Here is a 19,802-nt window from a genome sequence, read left to right as displayed (position 1 = left end):
CTTTTAAATGCTAATGAGCCTTTCTGCTTTTTCTCTTTTTCTAACAATTTATGGGGCTGATAGTCTATAGAATATACTTTGAGAAGAACATGTCTATAAAAATAGGCAGTGGTGGAAGGTGCCATTAGATTTATGATTATGACTGATTCCTCCAGAGTTCAAGTTCGGACAGCTATAAACTGCATATGTGAGGTGGTCACTACTTTTATATGTGTGGTTTGCAGTTTGTGGCTGCTTGAAGAGGCAGTTTTGATAATTGGATGCTCTATCTCTTCTAAAACAAAATAGCAAACGCCATACCAATCAAAAGGGGGACTTTTATATCCATAGAGTGGATGTACAGAAGCAGGTAGAGACTGATAACCACTTTCATTGAATGGTCAGGTGGAACAGCATTTTTCTTACAAAAAAAAAAAACCCAGAATTTTTACTCTTATTTTTATGATTAAGTAGCAGAGTTCACTTTGGAACACTTTGAAGGCATTTTTAAAAGTTTACAGACAAATCATATTTTGGGGGTGGGTGGCAATTGGCTTGTCTTGCTTGCAAAAACAGAAGCAATATTTCTGTTCACCCAACTGTGACTGTGTTAGCCTAAGAGAATTAATATCTGCACTGTTTCATTCCCTTGTTGCCTAGTCTTATCCTATTAAGTTTTGGCTTGTTCTTGTTGGGACAGCTGTTCAATCTGCCTCCCCATTTCCAATGAAAACAGAAACATGTGACACAAAGTAACAACAAGTGAATTAAGTTCATCTTTAGCCAGATGTGTAATATATACAGCTTAATTATGTTGACTAACAAAATCTTATTTTAAGGTGATGAGAGAATTTGAAAATAGCATTCATTTTTATGGTCATGTAATCCTGTACTTGGAATACATGCCATTATCTCTGCATTTTACAAATAAATCATTACTTTGATGGATTGTGGGTTTGGCTTGTAATCATGCTGTTCAATTCATCATTTCAGAAATGAAACCTGCTTGGCTCCTTTTGTTGATCCAACTCTGAGGCCAACCAGTTATGGGAGGGGTTGGCCTGTTGGAGGGATGGGTTGGCCTATGGAGCTGTAGTTCTTTGAACGTCTGTCCTTCTCACCCCTCACCTCTCCATCTTTGGATTCCAGTCTCAGCTCTGTCCTGCAGGTGGCTTCCATATTGCCAGCTTCTGCATTGATTTCTACTCCTTTTGGGGCCTCCATCACTAGAGACCGGGTTGGGGACTCCAACCTGAAAAACACACACACGACTGACAATAAAGATCCCTTTTTCTTTTTAATAAATACAAAAGGAAGTTGATGCTCCAGGACATTGACAGAGCATTTCAATATGTGATCAGAGAATTTTTTAAAGTTTTGCTTTACATGCCTGGTCAAGTTTATGACGGAACAAAATAAGTCTAGGCTTTATCTTCATTGCATTTTACAAAGGCTGTAAGGAAGGTGTTCTAGGATCCTGGTTTCATTTTATCTTATATCCAGTTGTTGTTTTATTGGTATAATTAATCAAACTCTTATATAAGCTTTTTTTTCCTTCTTTTTTTGTAAGAGTAAGGCAATCCTGGATCTAAACTGAGCTTCCTGGAATTGGTAGGTATCCCTTCTACTTTGTCCTGCTTTTCTATCTTCCGTGGAGGCAGAATCAGATAGAGGTTAAGAAAATGGGTCTAGGAGTCCAACGTACTTGGAGTGAAGCCATGGGTGAACACTAAATGACTGTGGGCAGTCGTTTTTCCTTGACCTCCTCTTTCCTTTCTAAAATTTCTTAAGGCCCCAGTTCTTCATCTACAAAGTGCTTCAAAAGTGCCTGACACAATAGAAATGCAAATATGTGTTATATAATACTATTACTGCTGTTAACTGTTGTTACAATACCAGCAAATCATAACGAAGCCTCAGGCCTTAACCTTCAATGCAGCTGTCATTTCTGCATTGCAGAAAGGGTCAGTGGTTGCCAGGGGCTGGGGAGGGGAGGTGGTCTGACTGTAAAGGGACAGCATAAGAAAAACATGTTTTGGGTGATGGAACTTGATGGCAAGGGTGGTGACAGGTCTCTGTGTATTTGTGAAAACTTTCAGATCAGTGACTTTTATGGTATGTGAGATAGAAAATAAATCGAGAGGAGAATCAGCCACATTCTATGCTAATTATGATGGCAAAATAGGATAATACTCTTCAGGAGACTTTTTGCCTAATTCATATAATGAGAAAAACATTAAAACTCAACCATCCCCTAAATGTTCTAGATTTTATTTTCATTTTTCTTAGAAACAGGGTCTTATCCTGTTGTTCAGGCTGTTATAGCTCACTGCCATTTCAAATTCCTGTGCTTAAGTGATCCTCTCATCTCAGCCTCCTGAATAGCTGGGCATGTGCCACCACGTGCCACCACGTGCCACCAATTTTTAAATTTTTGTAAAGATGGGGTTTTGCTATGTTGCCCAGGGTGGTCTGATTCCTGGGCTCAAGTGATCTTGCATCCTTGGCCTCTCTAAGTGCTGGGATTACAAGCATGAACCATCATACCCAGTTGATTTTAATGCTATTACCAGATAGGAATGTATGAAGATCTTCCTCTCTGTTACATAGAAAGTATCCTAAATTAGGAACAGAGACCTCAGTAATGGTTCTCAAAACGCTGTGATCCAGACCCATTTCCCAAGTTTAATTTCTGTGCTTCTGACTGTTAAAAAGAAACATCATTCTCCTTGCCCACTGCTGACTCTCTGTTCTGTTTTGTCATTGCCTCTGGGTAGGGTAAAGCCTCTTGGGTCTCAGTAAATGGCAAACAGAGCAAGCTGACCAGTGAGACCCACCATGGAGCAACCCCCAGCCACATTATACAAACACCAAGAGAGAGCTCATCCACATTTCTGGGGTCAAGGTTCTTGAGGACTGCTTCCAGGCAGCAGCCTTCTCCCTTGATTTTTTTTGCTCTACTATGATTCAACTAAAAGTCATCATGAGAAGGAATAGTCCTCGAGTACTTAGGAAAGGATTGGCCTGAGTTTCTTTGTAAAGAATTATTTCTTCTGTGGTCTCGCTCCTCTGTGTGTGGCAAAAATCCTCTACTCCCCACATCCCCTCCTCTGAAGACCTTCACCAGGTTGTGCTGGACGAGGTGCAGTTCTGCCCATTATTGTGGTTCACCTCATTTGCATTCACTTTGATAATGTCAGTGCAACAAGGGGGGGGGTCTTATTAGCAGGAGAAGATGGGCAACAGAAAGTGATGTCTGTGTAGTACGCCTGGTCTAGAACCTTAATCCAACTCCGTGCAGCTGCCCCTGTGCTCTTGACTCCCTCTCACTTTTGAGCTATGAAGATGGTTTTTGCCACTCTCTATTTTTTGCCTCCTATACAGTCTGGCTGATGTACACATTTATCCTAGGTTTTCTAAAAACTCCTTTCGTTTCCACTAATGTTGATACCTTTCTCCCTGTAGCATGGGTTTGCACTCTTAAAATACTATCTCCACACCCCTTATCACTGGCACTGCCATCATCCCCCTACTTCAGGTGAGAGTCCTCCTGTCATCTTTTCTCTTTCTTCCTTTTTCATTAGTTAACTCAGCTTTTAACTCAAAACTTCTCCATTCTCAGAATCAAGCCAGGGAGTGGCCACTAAATGATCATGGGCAAATTTTTCTTTCTTTGCCTCTTCTTTTCTTCCTAAAATTTCTTAGAATGATTCTCAAATGTGAGCATCAGAATCACTGGGAGGGCTTATGGAAGAGTCACCTCTAACCTGGACTATTGTAACTGTTCTCCCAAGTTTTGTCTCTTAATTTTTTCTCTTTCCCAATGAACTTCTCACAAAAATTTATCTTCCTGAAGTAAGTTTTGAATATGTTACTTATCAAAACTTGTAGAATATGTTCGACAAATTCCTTAGAAGAGATCTGAACTCCATTTGGAATTTGTTCTGATCTGTTTTGCTGGTCTTATTTCTTGCCATAAACATCAGTTATATATTATTGAGAGTTTACTAGGTGGTGACACTGCTAAGGGGTTTACATGTGTTATCTCATTTAATCCTCACCAAAATCTATCAATCTGGTGTTTCTGTAGTCCTGATTATACAAACAAGGAATTAAAGGAATTAAAAGTATTGCTCATGGCTATACTTTTAGTAAAATGGCAGAATCAAGATTTGAAATTAATTTAGTGGACTGTAGAGCCAATATTTGTTTACTATACCATATTAGTTCCAGAAAAACTGTATTTCTTTCCATCTGTCATATCTTCACTCCTATTTTCTGTAATTCTTCTTTCAAGAAATTAATGCTTATATTTATAAAACCAATCTATATAAACAATAGTGAGATAATAGTACTCTATATGGCTGAGTGATGCATACTTCATGTTATTCAGTATTTCTCATAACATTTAAACAGTCTACATCAGCAATATCAAATTTAGGATATTTGGAACATATTCACACTTGGCACATAGAATTCAATTCAGTATAAACACAATAGTTTGGGGGAAAAGAAAGCTTGAAATAGAAAAAAGTATGGAGCTTACATAACTTTATCAGATGCAGGACTGACTCACATTTAAGACAGGTATTAGAATTCCCTTTATTCCTGCCTACTCCCTAGGCCTCTGAGATTAGCATGAGGGACCCAGGCTGGAGAGGCAGACTCAGAAATGACTCCTGCCTTTCCCCTCATCTCAGCCATGGAAGAACCAGGGTGCTGAGACAGGATGCTACTCTGAAAGTGTTGTATTGTGAAAGGCTGCAACACAACAGAGAAGATGATTTCCTGGAAGCAGAGACAAAAAAGCTAACAGGCTTTCTGTTTTATAGTCCAGCTTAATGTCCTTTGATGTTCAGGCAGACTTAACAGACTTTGTTCACATGCTAATCTTTCCACTGAGATTAATAATGGTTTGGCTATGTCCCCACCCAAATCTCAGCTTGAATTGAAGTTCCCATAATCCCCAAGTGTCATGAAAGAGGCTTGGTGGGAGATAATTGAATCAGTGGATGGTTACTCCCATGCTTTTCTCATGATAGTGAGTTCTCATGAGATGTGATGGTTTTATAAGGGTCTTTCCCCCTATGGCTGGTACTTCTCTTTCCTGCCACCTTGTGAAGAAGGTTCCTTACTTCCCCTTAACCTTCCTTCATGAATGTAAGTTTCCTGAGGCTTCCCTAGCCTTGGGGAACTGTGAGTCAAGTAAACTTCTTTTCTTTATAAATTACCCAGCCTTGGGCAGTTCTTTATAGCAGTATGAAAATGGACTAATACAATCCTACAAAAGCCTTGTGAAAACTGCAGAGAGCATCACTTCTAAAGTGATGTCCGTCAACCTCTGCCCGTAGATTGATAATCACAACATAATTGTTTAGATGGCACATAGTAAGGAAAAATGGAAGAAGGTTTCCTCCTGATGGGATGGCAATTAAGGGTCCTGCTGGCTCTTGGAAATGAACACTACTCCATTAGAAGAAAGTGCAACCCTCTCAGAGGAGAAAGAAAAGCTTCACTAAAGAGATGCAGAAAGGAGGAGTGGCTAGGAAGTATGGGGGCCAGAGCTGGGCTGGACCAGGCTGTGTCATGTCTTCCGGAAGAATTGTTCTCAAATGTGAGCATCAGGATCACCTGGTGGGCTTGTGAAAACAGCGCTGGGTCCATTCCCAGAGTTGCTGATTCAGTAAGTCTAGAGGGGTGCCCAAACATCCACATTCGTAACAAGTTCCCAGGTGATGCCAATGCTGCTTGTTTGGGAAGCCACACTTTCAGAAGCACTGCCCTAGTCCAAGGGTCATAAACTCAAGTGCCCCCCACAAAGACTAAATAGGCGATGACAATAAGTAACCCGTAAAAAAGCTGTAAGTAAAATGCCATTCCCAGAACAGTAAATTGTGGTATGTGGCCCTGGTGTAATGTGAATGTGGTAATAGAGATGCTGTCTACAGGGACGGCTGCTGTTCTACCTAACCTGGCCAGCGGTTGCCAAGGCTTCAGATTTTATTGCTTTCTAATTTAAAATGTTTCAATTTATAATCCGAATTATTAAATTTTATGAATAGACACAAAAGAATATGAAAGTATAAATACTGTATAAAGAATAACAATGGTGCCTGGGCATAGTAGCTCATGCCTGTAATCCCAATACTTTGGGAGGCCAAGGTGGGAGAATTACAAGGTCAGGAGTTTGAGACTAGCCTGACCAACATGGTAAAAGCCTGTCTCTACTAAAATACAAAAAAATTTAGCATGCTGTGGTGGCAGGTGTCTGTAATCCCAGCTGCTTGGGAAACTAAGACAGGAGAATTTCATGAGCCTGGGAGGCAGCGGTTGCAGTGTGTTGAAGTTGTGCCACTGCATTCCAGCCTGGGAGACAGAGAAGGACTCCATCTTGGCTGGGGGGCAGGGCAGGGGCAGGGAATGACAGAATGACAGTGCTTTTTGACATGGTTATAAAGAATGACAACAGTTTTGTATAATTACCATATTTTTAAAGGAAAAACAAATTTCGTAGCAACCTGATCTCCTCTTCCTAATCCCTTCTATTTTCTTCCCTCCCCAGGAGTAACTACTATTGGGAATTTTGTGTTTGCTGTTTTCCTGCTTTTCTTTATCATATGACTAAATTTGCATCCATAAATAATATACTACTATTACATACTTTACACACAGAATAACTCCACATATATGATTCTTTAATGACTTTCCTTTTCCTCCCTCAATATGATGTTTCTGAGATTATTCTACATTTTAGCACTTAGCTGTAATTTATTCAGTTTCCCTGTTGTTATTATATACCATGGTTTATTTGTCCATTCCACCATTGAACACTGGATTGGTTCCAGGTATTGTTTTTACAAATGGTGTAACCATGAACATTCTTCTGTGTGGCTCCTGATGCCTGGATGCAAAAGTCTCTTTCAGACTCACGTGGGAGAGTGAACTTGCTACTCCTAAGGATCTGCACATCTATAGTTTTATTAAGCTTTCCAAAGTGACTGTTCCAATTGACTTTTCCACTAGTAGTGTACAACATTCCAGCTGTTCCACTTTCTTGCTGACATTCGATACTGCTAAGTAGAAAATGAATGTGAAATGGGATGCCATTGTCTTTTAAAACTGCATTTCCCTAATTATTAATGGAGTTTAGCATCTTGTCATTTGTTTATAAGCCATTAGGGATTTTCTTCAGTGAAATGTTTTCATCTATTTTGTTTATTTCTATTTTTTGTCTAATTTTTAATTTTTGTGTGATTTGTGGAATACTTAATAGAATCTGAAAACTATTAAGCAATTCTATGTACTATCAATTTCTTCTTTCCATTTGTAGTTTGTCTTTTATATTTAGCATCTGTGGATGAAGAGAAGTTTTACATTTTAATGCAGACAAATTTATGGTCTTTTGGAATAAGGATTGGGCTTTCTGTGTCTTACTTGAGCAATCCGTCCCTATACTGAGGTCATGAAGCTCTTCTATATTGTTTTCAAAGGTTTTATGTTTCTTTTTTTATTAAGTCTCTAATTTATCGGGTATTATTTTTTGTGTTTAGTCTGAGGTTGGGGTCAAAAGAGATGCAGATTATCTCAATATATGTTGAAAAAGCCAATATTTAGCTCCATCCTAAATAATATTTCCATATCTTTATGGCTCTCTTTTGGGGTTTCTAGTCTATTTCATAATTCTATTCTTGGCAAAAAATTGTTTAATTACATATTGAAGCTTACTTAGTTTGAAAATTCTTTATACTTCATAAAGCAAGTCCTTCTACCTTATTCAAGAATGTCTTAGCAGTTCTTGGGTCTTGCATATAAATTTTGGAATGAACTTAAGTTTCATAATAAAATCCTGTTGGAACTTGGATGGTATTAAAATTCAATCCCTGAACACTATAGCTGTCTCTAATTACTGATGTTTTCTTTGATGAATTTCAATGGTTTAACATTTTTCTCTAGGTGGGCTCAGTATATCCATTGTAGCTATTGAAAATGTTTTGTTTTGTTTTTTAAAGTATTTCTCATTCTATTCCCTGGAATATAGATATCTAATTGACTTTTTTGGTATGTTGATCTTATAAGTCAACACCTAAAACTGTTTTCCATAATCTGTCTATAGGTTATTTCAGGTTTTCATTGCAACTATAAATTATGTTAATTTGTCAAAGTTTTATATCTTTTCGTTTCTGAGACAGCGTTTCACTCTTGTTGCCCAGGCTGGAGTGCAGTGCTGCGATCTCGGCTCACTGCAGCCTCAGCCTCCCCAGTAGCTGGGACTACAGGTGCCCACCACCACACCTGGCTAATTTTTATATTTTTAGTAAAGATGGGGTTTCACCATGTTGGCCAGACTGATCTCAAACTCCTGACCTCAAGTGATCCACCTGCCTTGGCCCCCCAAATTGCTGGGATTAGAGGCATGAGCCACTGTGCCCAGCTGTCATTTCTTATACTATTTCTTTTTCTTTTTGTACTGTACTGTCTAGGACTATACAATACAGTATTGATTAGAAGTAAAGAAATGAAAATCTTGCTTCTTCCTCACCTTAAAGAGAAAACTTTCAACAATTTACCATTAACTGTGTTTTTTGTTCTAGGATTTTTCTCTCCTAATGCCTTTTAACAAAACAAGATGGTTTTCTTCTCTTATTTTGCCAAGAATTTCTATCATTAATTAATGTGAAGTTGATAAAATACTAATCAGTACTATTTTATAATATATAATGGAATATCTATTAATATATTTCTCCTTAATATATTAATGTGGTGAATTATATTAATTTTCCAATAATTATTCACTCTGTGCTTTTGGCTTCACGTATTATCTTTGTCATTATGTATTATCTTTTCTATATATGTTTCTTAAAATATTTCATATTTTTTGGTAATTTGCATCTGTGAGTATGTTCTATAATTTTTCTTTCTTATAATACCTCGGTCAGGTTCTATCATTATTCGATAATCCAGAATTGTTTATGAAGGATTTGAATTATTTGTGCCTTGTATGTTTAAACATACTGATAAACCCTCTGGGCATAAAAAATACATGAATTTTCCACTAAAAAAAATAATTATCGCCTCATAAAGGGTTTGTCTTTTTTCTCCAGTTGGTTTGTGTAAGTTAGTGTTGGCTTTCCATTTCATATAAAGGTTTAAAGTTTATTGACAAAGTTTTTCAAAAATGATATCCTCATTTTTAAAATGCCCCCTGCTATTCTCCTTTGCACTTATAAAAATGGAAAAAAAATGCTCCCTGTAACTGTCTTTTTTTTGATCCCACATATCTGCATTCATGTCTTCCTTTTTTCTTGAATAGTACTGTCAGAGGTTTATTTTATTGGTCCTTTCAAGGAGCTAAATTTGGGTTTGTCAATCTGATCTATTTTTGTTTATTTCTAGTTCATAAATTTATCTGTCTTCTTGTCCCAGTTAATTCTCCAGTTGTTTTAAGTTTTAAAATGTGCTGTTTTGTTAATTTTTGCCTCTCCTGCATCCCAAAGGAATATTTATAATACAGATAGAAATATTTTCTAATTTGAGTATGACTTCTCTTTTGGCCTATGAGTTTTACAGAAGGGTGTTCTTTAGTTTTGAAATATGTAAGATTTATTAGTATAGATCTCTAGATATTGCTAGTAGTTAATTGATTTTGAACTTTTGAACATTGTTTTTGAACTGACAATCTTATAATAGAGAACATTTTCTGTATAACATCAATTCTTTAAAACTTGAGGCCAGGTGCAGTGGTTCATGCCTATAATCCTAAGCACTTTGGGAGATAGTGCTTAGCCAAGGCGGGCAGATTATCTGAGTTCAGGAGTTCAAGACCAGCCTGGTCAACATGGTGAAACCCCGTCTCTACTAAAAATACAAAAATTAGCTGAGCATGATGGTGCATGCTTGTAATCCCAGCTACCCTAGAGGTGGAGGCTGCAGTGAGCCAAAATTGTTCCCCTGCACTCCAGGCTGGGCAACAGAGTGAGACTCTGCCTCAAAAAAAAAAAAAAAATTGAGACTACCTTTTTGGCTCAGTATATATCAATTTTTAGAAATCTTCCATGCCTGTCTGAAGAGAATGTGTGCTCTTCAGTTGCTGGTGGCATGTTATATATCTTATTAACTCAAGATATTTAATTGTTCCACTCAAATTTTTTGAATATCCATACCTATTTTTATCTGTCGTCTTTATCAGTTATTAAAAGAGGTATGTTATTAGATGCATACCAGCTTATAATTGGTCTGTCTTCCTGATCTTAATATATAGTGATTCTCTTTATTTCTCATAGTGCTTTCTGCCCTAAAATTTGTCTATTAGTATAGTTGTTTCACTATGCTTCTGTTATTTGGCTTGGACACACTTCTCTGTCATTTTAAATATCAACTATTCCATTATGGTTTAGATGCCTTTCATATAAGTGAATTTTTAAACATTACAGATGAATTTTTATTGACGTAAAACACAGTAATGTGCACAAATCTTAATAATATGCATGGATGAATTTTGTTAAGTATACAGTTTCAGGTAATCACTGTCGCATCCAATACCACTACCCCAGAAAGTCACCTCATGCTTGTCTGCAGTCACATCCACACCCCTCCAGAGGCAAGCATTCTTCTGATTTCTAGCACCACAGATAAGTCATGCTTGTTTTAGAACTTCATGTAATGAGAATTATAGTTTTTACTCTTTTGTGATTTTTGAAACTTCAGAGATTCTCCCATATGGTTCTGTTCATCAGTTGTTCATTCTTTTTATTGCTTAGTAGTGGTTGATTGCATGAATAGACCATGATTTGTTTACCCATTCTACTGTTAATTGACATCTGGTTGTTTCCAGTTTGTGGCTATTTTGTAGGAAGTACTATGAACATTCTTACACAAGTCTTTTTGAGAAAAAGTCTTCATTTCTCTTGAATAGGCACTTTTGAGTACAATGACTAGGTTATACAATGTGCATCTCTTTAATGTGTGTGGTGAGGCAGCATCTAAGATGGTCCCCAGAAATCCGTGTCTCCTGGTATTCATGCCCTGTGTTATTCTCTCTCCTCATTGTGGGCTGGACATAGTGACTTGCTTCTACACAAATAGAATATGGCAAAAGTAATGGGATATCACATAAGCTTAAGATGTAAAAAGACTGTGGCTTCCATCTTAGGCTTGTGTTCTCATTCTTTCAATCCAAGGGGAAGCTGGCAGCTCTGTGGATAGCTGCCCTGTGAAGAGGCCCAAGAAAATGAGGGAGGGGAGGCCATGAGCCCATGAAAAACTAAGGTGTTCAGTCCAAAAGTTTCCAGAGAACTTAATCCTGCCAGTGACCACCAGAGCGTCTTTGGAAATGGATCCTCCCCTAGTCCAGTGTTTGATAAGATCACAGCCCTGTCCAGTAGCTTAACTGCAACCTCATAAAAGATCTTGAATCAGAGGCATCAGTTAAGCTACACCTCTATTCCTGACCTACGGAAAATGAAAGATAATAAATGTCTGTGGTTTTAAAGTGCTAAGTTTTAGGGTAATGTGTTACACAGCTATAAAGGAATAACACAACTGGAAATTGTCAGACTGTTTTCCAAGATACTTTTGCAGTTTTACATTCGTATCACTGTTGATGTTGAGTGCCTTTTTAATAGAAATTTTGGTGGCTACATAATAAAATAGTACTTCATTATGATTTTCACTTTGCTGATACTAATGTTAGATATCTTTTCATGTGATTATCAGCTGTTCAAATATGTTTATTTGGAAGGATCTATTTGAATTTCTCACCCAACCTTTTTACAATTGGGGTACTTGTATTTTTGTAATTAATTTGTTAAATATCCCATGTAAAAATCTTTTTTATATCTATTTCAAGTATTTTCTCCCAGTCCATGAGTTTCCTTTTCATTTTTAAGTAGTATCTTTTAATGAGTAGCTTAAAATTTTGATAAATTTCAATTGATCAATATTTGTAACATTAAGTACTTTTATGCGTTCTCTAATAAACCATTGACTACCCTAAGGTCACAAAGATACTATTCCCATATTTTCTTCTAGAATCTTTATAGTTTTAGCATTTATGCTTAAATTTAAGATCCATCTTGAATGAAAGAATAGTGTTCATTTTTTCTAACAGGTTTATCTACTTGTTCCATTTGTTGAAAAGATAATTCTTTCCCCATTGAACAGCACTGATGCTTTTGTTGAAAATCAATTAAGCATATATGTTTGGGTCTATTTCTAAACTATGTGGTCTATTTAGCCTCAGGCTACTACCTGGCTGTCTTAATTCTCTTAGCTTTACAATTAATCTTGAAATCAAATAGTATGAGTCCCTTAACATTTGCAAAAGGAAAAGAGATCGTTTTGGCTATTCTAAGTCCTTCCCTTTTCCATATAAATCTTAAAATTAACTTGTCAGTTAAAAAAAAACATGTTGGGATTTACACTGGGATTGTGTTAAATTCAAAGATAAATTTTGGGGGAGTTAATATTAACAATATTGAGTCTTGAATGGATTTTCTTCTTTTTAATCTAATTGTCCACATTTACTATTCTTGATTTATGTGTTACTGTTATTATGGACCCTGGTTTTGTGTTCTTTAATCCTGAAAGACTATTGTTTATACAGTCCACATTTATGAATGTCTGTGTTTTTACCTCTTTCTGTAGTTATTCCTTCTGTTACCTTAGGCTTTCCAATAGCAAAAGAATCCTTGATATTTTCTTTCAGTAAATGTCTTCTGACATAAGTCCCCAGTTTTGTTTCCCTGGAGTAGATCTTTAATTTGCCCTCCATGGTGAGAGGGATTTTGGCTATATCCACATTACTACACTGACAGTCATTTTCTCTCAGGTGGCACCTGAGAGATTCTCCAGATTCTGCTTCTCATTGTTGTGATGAAGAAGTCAGATGTCAGTCTAACTTCAATCCCAGAACTTTTACTTGTTTTTTTTCCCTCTCCTACTGCTTTTTATCTCCGATGGTCTATAGGGTCATTCGGATATGTCTGGATGTAAATTTCACTTTATTTGCAGTATTTGAATTTTTTTAACTCTTTAAATTTTTGGGTTTGTGTCTTTCATCACTTTAAGACAATACTCAGCTGATACATCTTTAAAAACTGTTCTTGCCCTTGTCTTTCCTCATTCATTCTGTGACTTGGATTAGATGTCCTTACTGTAGAATTCCTATTCTTCTGTCTCTCTTGAGGTAATCCAGATATATGTTCATATTATTTTTCCCTTTATTTCTCATCATATTATTGCAATTTTGCTTTTTGAGATTATATTCTCATTTCTAGAAATTCGGTTTCCTTTTTAGTTATTTTTATATGCCTTTTTTAAACTCTTTTAATTTATTCTTGTGTTTCTTTATGCATAGTAAGCATACTTTGTTTTTTCCCTCTGCTAATTCTGATAACTGAAGACTTTGTGGGGTCTACATTGGCTGCCTTGTTTTCCTGCCTGCTCTCTTGCTCATGGTGCCTTGTTTCTGAGTGTATTTTGTACTTCTTGACTATGAGTTCATATTGCTTGGATTTTTATCTGCAGAAATTATCTGCATTTAAGATGGTTTTCTCTAGAGAGGATTTGCATTTGTTTCCATCACTCACTGGTGCCACCATGAACTTGGACCTGCTGTAAACTTTAAAGTTTTAGGCCCATCCAGTAATATTAATTCAGCCAGGCTACAAACCAGAGTGAAGGCCAGTCTGAAGTTATCAAGTGGTAGAGAGATGTATTTTTTTCCTTATCATTCAGTGCTGAGGTTCAAGATAGGCAACTTCCCCTGTTCTCTGAGTGGAAGGGCCAGGTAGGGAAGAGTAGGCAGATTAGATTCTATTTCACCCTTACCCTGAGGCTTTAGTACTTGGGGGAACACGATTTCATCTGTGAGGTCTCTAAGATTCCCCATTTCAGTGAACTCCAGGATTTGTTTCGTGCCCATAACCCAGGAGGCCATGAAAACTGAAGCTAAATTGCATCTAGGTTAGCAAAATCTATAAAGTTAAAGGGGCCTCAATGATCAGATGATGTCTCTGTGTTCTCATGCTCCCTTACGGTTTGAATGCTGAATAATCTTAATTGTTTTCAGAGGGTGGGCTGATCAGGGTACTTAAAACTACAAACCATGTTGCACTAGATGTCCAGGTTTCTGATTTTTTCAAAAGATGAAATTTGACATCACCTCAACTTTAAAAGTTGACAACTTCTTTTTAAATTATGATGTGCCAACTTTCTAAGAATTTCATCTGGCTGAAGAGTTGTTAATTTGCTAGAAAATTCCTTGGAAGTTTATTGATTAAGGCTCAATTAGAGAAAGATAACATCTATGAATGAGGTAATAATTTGGTTTATTATAGGAATCTGTCCTTACACATTTGGGAGACCTGGTCAAACAGCCTAAGCGAGGTTGTCTTTGTGTCTGATGCTGGAGCTTGAAGTCACTGGGGCAGAAGTCAGGATAAAAAGATGGATATGAAGTAGGGAAGAACAATGATGAGCTGGAACCCACGACAATCTCCCACTTCTGTCTTTTTTCCTGTAACTCAGCATGCATGTAGCCCAGGAGTTGGAGAAGCTGGAAGAGAATTGGTGGGAGCCAAAAGATAAAGTCCTGGCTGCTGCCCCACACTAAGAAAGTGATTGAGCAGGTGATCTCACAGTGCCTGTGGCTCTGCACTGATTTTCCAGCACAGAAGGAGTATGACAGATGCTGCCCTCTAACCTTCCAAACCTCATGCAGCCGCGCTAACTCAGGGAAGGATTTGGGGAAATGTAGTTCCAGCTCAGCTAGGCTGATACATTATAAATCTACCCCACCTTGTTATTTCTATTTTATTTTTAGAAACAGGGGTCTCACTATGTTGCCCAGGTTGGTATTGAACTCCTGGCCTCGAGCAATCCTGCCTCAGCCTTCAGAGTAGCTGGGATTATAGATCCGCACTATTGTTTGTAACTGAGGTACCCCTGTTTTAAATGCCTGCCTTGGCTTGAACACATGGTACTCAGAGGAACCAATTTCAACTTGCATTATAGAAATTGGCTTAAATGAAATAGGCACCAGAAAATAGGAAGAAGGAGCATAATCTTCTCTAATTATTGTAAGTTCTACTTCTAAGTCAAATAAGGGTCATTTTGAAATGGAAGCTCCTCCTTATCTGAAATAGGTATTTAAATTTAACCAATGAAGCTGCTGAGTTTGTAGAGATCTGTTGAAATATCTGTGCATAATATTCTAGGCTTCTACTCTAAAGATTTAAGAAATGGATTGGATAGTCCCATTTGAAGGCTATTTCTCTCAGAAAACAATGATATTCTGTCCTCTAGAGCAAAACCGTTTTGAGATTTGCTTTTATGAAAAGCATGCTTGGCCATTAAAAATATTATTTTGAATCCACTCTTCTTTCCCAGTGTAGAGCTAGTTGATTTATTTAATAAACATTGATTGTGCTGGGTTAAGGGGACACAGAAATGCAGAGGGACCAGCATGCAGCATAAAGACTTTTAGAAAGAAAATAATTTTATGGGTTAGAAGAAATTTAAAGAAAGTAGATAGAGAACGTGGTATTAATAAGAGGTGGGGTCAGGCACGGTGGCTTATGCATGTAATCCCAGCACTTTGGGAGGCTAAGGCAGGTGGATCACCTGAGGTCAAGTGTTCGAGACCAGTCTGGGCAACATGGTGAAACCCTGTCTCTACTAAAAATAAAAGACTAGCCGGGCATGTTGGCACGTGCCTGTAATCCCAGCTACTTGGGAGGCTGAGGCAGGAGAATTGCTTGAACCCAGGAGGCAGAGGTTGCAGTGAGCCAAGATAGTGCCACTGCATTCCAGCCTAGGTACCAGAGCAAAAACTCCATCTCTAAACAAAAAGAAAATAAATAAATAAACAGAAAAATAAGTGGTAGGAAGCAAATGAGGTATAGCTTTGCAGAATAAGAATTTTAAATGGAGTGATGGTATAAGGGGGCAAAAAAGATTGCTGTGATGGTTAATTTTATTTATTAACTAAACCACAGGGTACCCATACATTTGTTCAAACATTATTCTAGGTGTGTCTGTGAGGGTGTTTCTAGATGAGATTAACATTTGAATCTGAAGAGTAAAGCAGGTTCCTTTTTAATGTGGGTGGGTTTCTTTTTTCTTTTTCTTTTTTTTTTTTTTTTTGTGGGTTTCATCTAATCTATTGATGACCTGTATAGAACAAAAAACTGAGTAAGAGAGAAGTTTCCTGCCTGCCTACTTGAGACATTCGTCTTCTGCCTTCAGTTTGGAATTTAATGTTAATACCATTTACTGTGTGGTTCTCAGGCCTCTGACTTGAACTGGGACAACATCATTAGCTTTCCCAGGTCTCCAGCTCGCAGACAGCAGATCATGGGACTTTTCAGCATCTGCAGTTGCGTGAGTCAATTTCTTATAGTAAATCTAACTATGTCCAGTTTTTTCTGTTTCTATAACAGAGTCAAGAGTGCATAAGAGGTAGGAAGAGGGCTGCAAGGCAAGTAGCTAGGAGTCTGTTTTTAGCCAGGTGGGAGAAGATGGTGATTTGGATTTGGCGATGACTAGATCAAGGCTGATTTCCAGTGTTGTGAATTTTATTACTGGTAGATGGTGGAGGCCAGCCACTGAGAAGGAAGAGAATAAGCAGACTGCTTATAGAGTATAAGCATAGAATATTGTGAGTTTCCTTTGAAATATGTTGACTTGGAGATGTTTGAGCCATCAAGCCGCAGTGTGGACCTGCAGGGCTAGAGATAGTAAAGTGGGAGGTGCATTTGATTGTGGTTGGTGGTGTATTTACGTATTGCTGAGTTAATGGAACTTTGTGTATAAAACCTCAAGGGAAAAAGTTCCTGAAAACATAATTGGATTCCATGGAACATCCACTGTCTGTTTTTGGCTGCTGGGACTTGGAAGGTGCAGTTGAGGAACTGACTGTCTAGCCAATTTGCCATGTAGACTGCATCCTACCAAGGTAAATATTTCCTCTGAAATGCTCTCGTTTCTATGAATAGACATGAGGCAAAGCCCTGACCAGAGTGCCAGTGTGCCCAGCCTCTGTTACCCTCTGAGAGTTTCACAGCTCCTCTTTGAAGACGTGCAGTTTTTGGCCCAGGGAATATGGCAAAGAGAAAATTGCTCATCTTTCCCAGGTTTATGAAGCTGAGATTTTTCTCTGTCAAATTTTCCTTTCATGGCATATTTCTGCATTTAGTTAAAACCTCTCCTCAGCTCACATTCCACTTAATGTACCTGTGAAACATGGGCCAACAACTGGGTCCCTTTGCTTCATGGCTGTACTTGGAAGTCTCATGAATCAAAAAACCCCACAAAACTTTAAATGTTATCACAAGGTCTGTTTTGAAAACTCAGAGAATAATTTATTTGCTTTTGGCATTATCAGTTTGTTCTCTGTCTCAGGCTCATTTTTTGTTGAAATTGTTTTTGTTGAAACAGTGATTACTTACCCAGATTTCTCATTTTCATTTCCTTCATCATAAGAATCTACATTAATCACTTCCAAACCTAGACAAGCCTTTAGATCATATTTTGTTTCCATCCTCAGAGAACGGAGACAATGGCTTTTGTTACTTTGGCAGCGACCTTCAGAACATCATAAAAGCGAAATAATATATGTGGTAGCTGAAATAGGAGAGGTTAGCTCCAGTTCTTCCTAGGAAACGGCAGTTTCACACTAACACCTAGGATTATTCTGTGTGTTCTAAGTTTGAGAAAAATAATAAGCAGAGAAGGTTATGATTGAAAGGGAAATAACTGAAAAAAACTTGTAGGCAGGTAAAGTTCAGTAGTTTTGGTCAATCAAAGCAGCTGCACTTGGGGAGTTCTGAGATTGGCTAGCAAATTTCAGTGTGGTCAGAATCACAAGGGGAGCTTTTGAAGCTTGGGTCACACCCCATGCAAATTAAATCAGAATGCCAGAGCATCTATTGACTGTTAAATTTTTCTCTAAGGAGGTGGTTGAGAACCATTGATATAGACTGACTTAGCAGATCTTCAAACGTTAATAGGGAACCCTGCCATTCCACTGATGAGAATAGCGTGGTTTAGGATATTGGTTCTGAGGACAGGTAACCCAAGTTACAACCCCAATAGCTAAGTTAACATATCTGATAAAATAAAAATCTACAGTGCCCACCATGTAGGCCCATTATACTTCTGTGTTGCCACTCTAATGCTACTGTCTAATGCTACTAATAAAACTTTAGCAAATCAGTAGGATTCTTTAACTCAAAACTTGTGTATCTCTAAGAAGGTGATGTTATTCCTGGCAGTGTTTAAAGTGCATGTATTTTTCAAACAATTTCTTCATTGATCTGAAGTTCATTAGTACTCATTGAATCTTCAAGAGCTCAAAGTTTAATTTTCTACTTGAAGAAAACTGCTTTAAAATTGTTCCCATATTTTAGCTGTGCTGTCTGATAAACACTAATGAACCAACAGCCACTTTGAAAAGCCTGATCTGTATCAATGTAATGGGCCATTTGAAGTAATGGTGAGTGAGATTTTAATGCTAGGCAACTGTAAGAGCATAGTATTGGCTACCATCATGTTAAACTCCATGATCCAATCAGTTTTCAGCCTGGATATTAATAATTTTGAGAGCAAAATTATGACATCATGTTCTTGCAACCCTTGCAACTAATATTCTGTTTTTTAGTTAAGCCTTATCAGGGTCTGATTCAAAAAAGTCTTAGAGGTCTAGGGTTTTCCAACTAAAGTCCATGGCAAGTATCAGTGACAGATTTAGATTCATACAGCATAAGTGAATCCATATTGTATACCATCCATGTGCTTTTTGAGTTTGGCATCCCAGCTGGTATTCAGTACAGTTCTATTTGTGGCAAGAGGCAAGAGAGGTTCAGAGAGGTTAAACACTGTGGCTAAGACCATGTGCCTAGAGAGCTGTAAATTAAACCTAGGTCTCTGATTCCTCACTAGTATGTTTTAATAATATTCCATAGTTCTGGCTGTTTAAAAGTAGCTTATATATTGGGTAAAAACATCTTCCTGTAACCTATGTCATCTGCAGCTTCCATAGGTGAATACACACAGTGTATAAAGACAAACATTCTGGCAATTTGGAAACTTTATCCAGGCAAAAGAAGAGAGTTGACAGATTCTCCAGCAAGTAGACTAGAGTGACCTTCTTGGTCATCCTATCCTGCAGAACATGGGAGGCCCACCTTCTACTCTCACTCTTTTTTTTTTTTTTTTTTTAAGGGAGAAAGAGAAAGAAAAAGAGGGGAAAAGAGGAAAAAAAGAGGGAAAAAGAGAAAAAGAGGGAAAAAGAAATATTACTTCATTCCTAAAATGGGTATCAATAATGGCCAATCAATATTTTGTGTGTTTAAAATGGATAATGTATACTTTGTGTGTTTAAAATGGAGAGCTCTACTGAGTTTATTTGTTCTGGTTCTGAGTTCAAGTCCTGGATATCGTTATCAATTTTCTGTCTCGTTGAATCTAAATCTCATTATGGGTCTTATGTATCTGGGTGTTAAGATCTCTTATTATTACATTAATCCTTTTACCCTTGTATCCTTGTAGCTTTGAAATCTATTTTATTAATTGTGAGAATTGCAACTCCTGCTTTTTATTTATTTGTTTTTGCTCTCCATTTGGTTGGTAAGTTTTTTTCCAACCCTTTATTTTGAGTCTTTGTATACCGTTAGATTTTGTCTGTATCTTTTGATTGGGGGATTTAGTCGATTTAAATTTAGGGTTACTGCCGTTTGATATTAACTGGCTATTTTATCCTTTCGTTGATGTAAATTCTTCTTTATGTTAATGCTGTTTACTTTTTGGTATATTTTTAGAAAGGC

The 19,802-nt window shown here is 37.4% G+C and overlaps 1 protein-coding gene and 1 long non-coding RNA gene across 11 annotated transcripts in view; one reads left to right on the top strand and one right to left on the bottom strand.

Annotated features, from left to right (window-relative positions):
- The window catches only part of SGCD (sarcoglycan delta), a 1,112,169-nt gene that overhangs the window by 8,901 nt on the left and 1,083,466 nt on the right, over positions 1 to 19,802 (bottom strand). For all 10 annotated transcript variants that reach the window (XM_078363722.1, XM_054251085.2, XM_078363713.1 and 7 more), the window contains one exon: positions 1,108 to 1,231. In XM_078363722.1, coding sequence (XP_078219848.1) covers positions 1,108 to 1,231 — 124 coding nt within the window. The remainder of the gene's footprint in view (positions 1 to 1,107; positions 1,232 to 19,802) is intronic.
- LOC144581157 (uncharacterized) overlaps positions 1 to 19,802 on the top strand; it is a 178,506-nt gene that overhangs the window by 115,960 nt on the left and 42,744 nt on the right. The gene's annotated exons all lie outside the window — the stretch shown is intronic.

Source organism: Callithrix jacchus, chromosome 2 (assembly GCF_049354715.1).
Source record: "Callithrix jacchus isolate 240 chromosome 2, calJac240_pri, whole genome shotgun sequence".
In the NCBI taxonomy this organism is placed as follows: Eukaryota; Metazoa; Chordata; class Mammalia; order Primates; family Cebidae; genus Callithrix; species Callithrix jacchus.
This window is presented reverse-complemented; position numbering and strand designations above follow the sequence as displayed.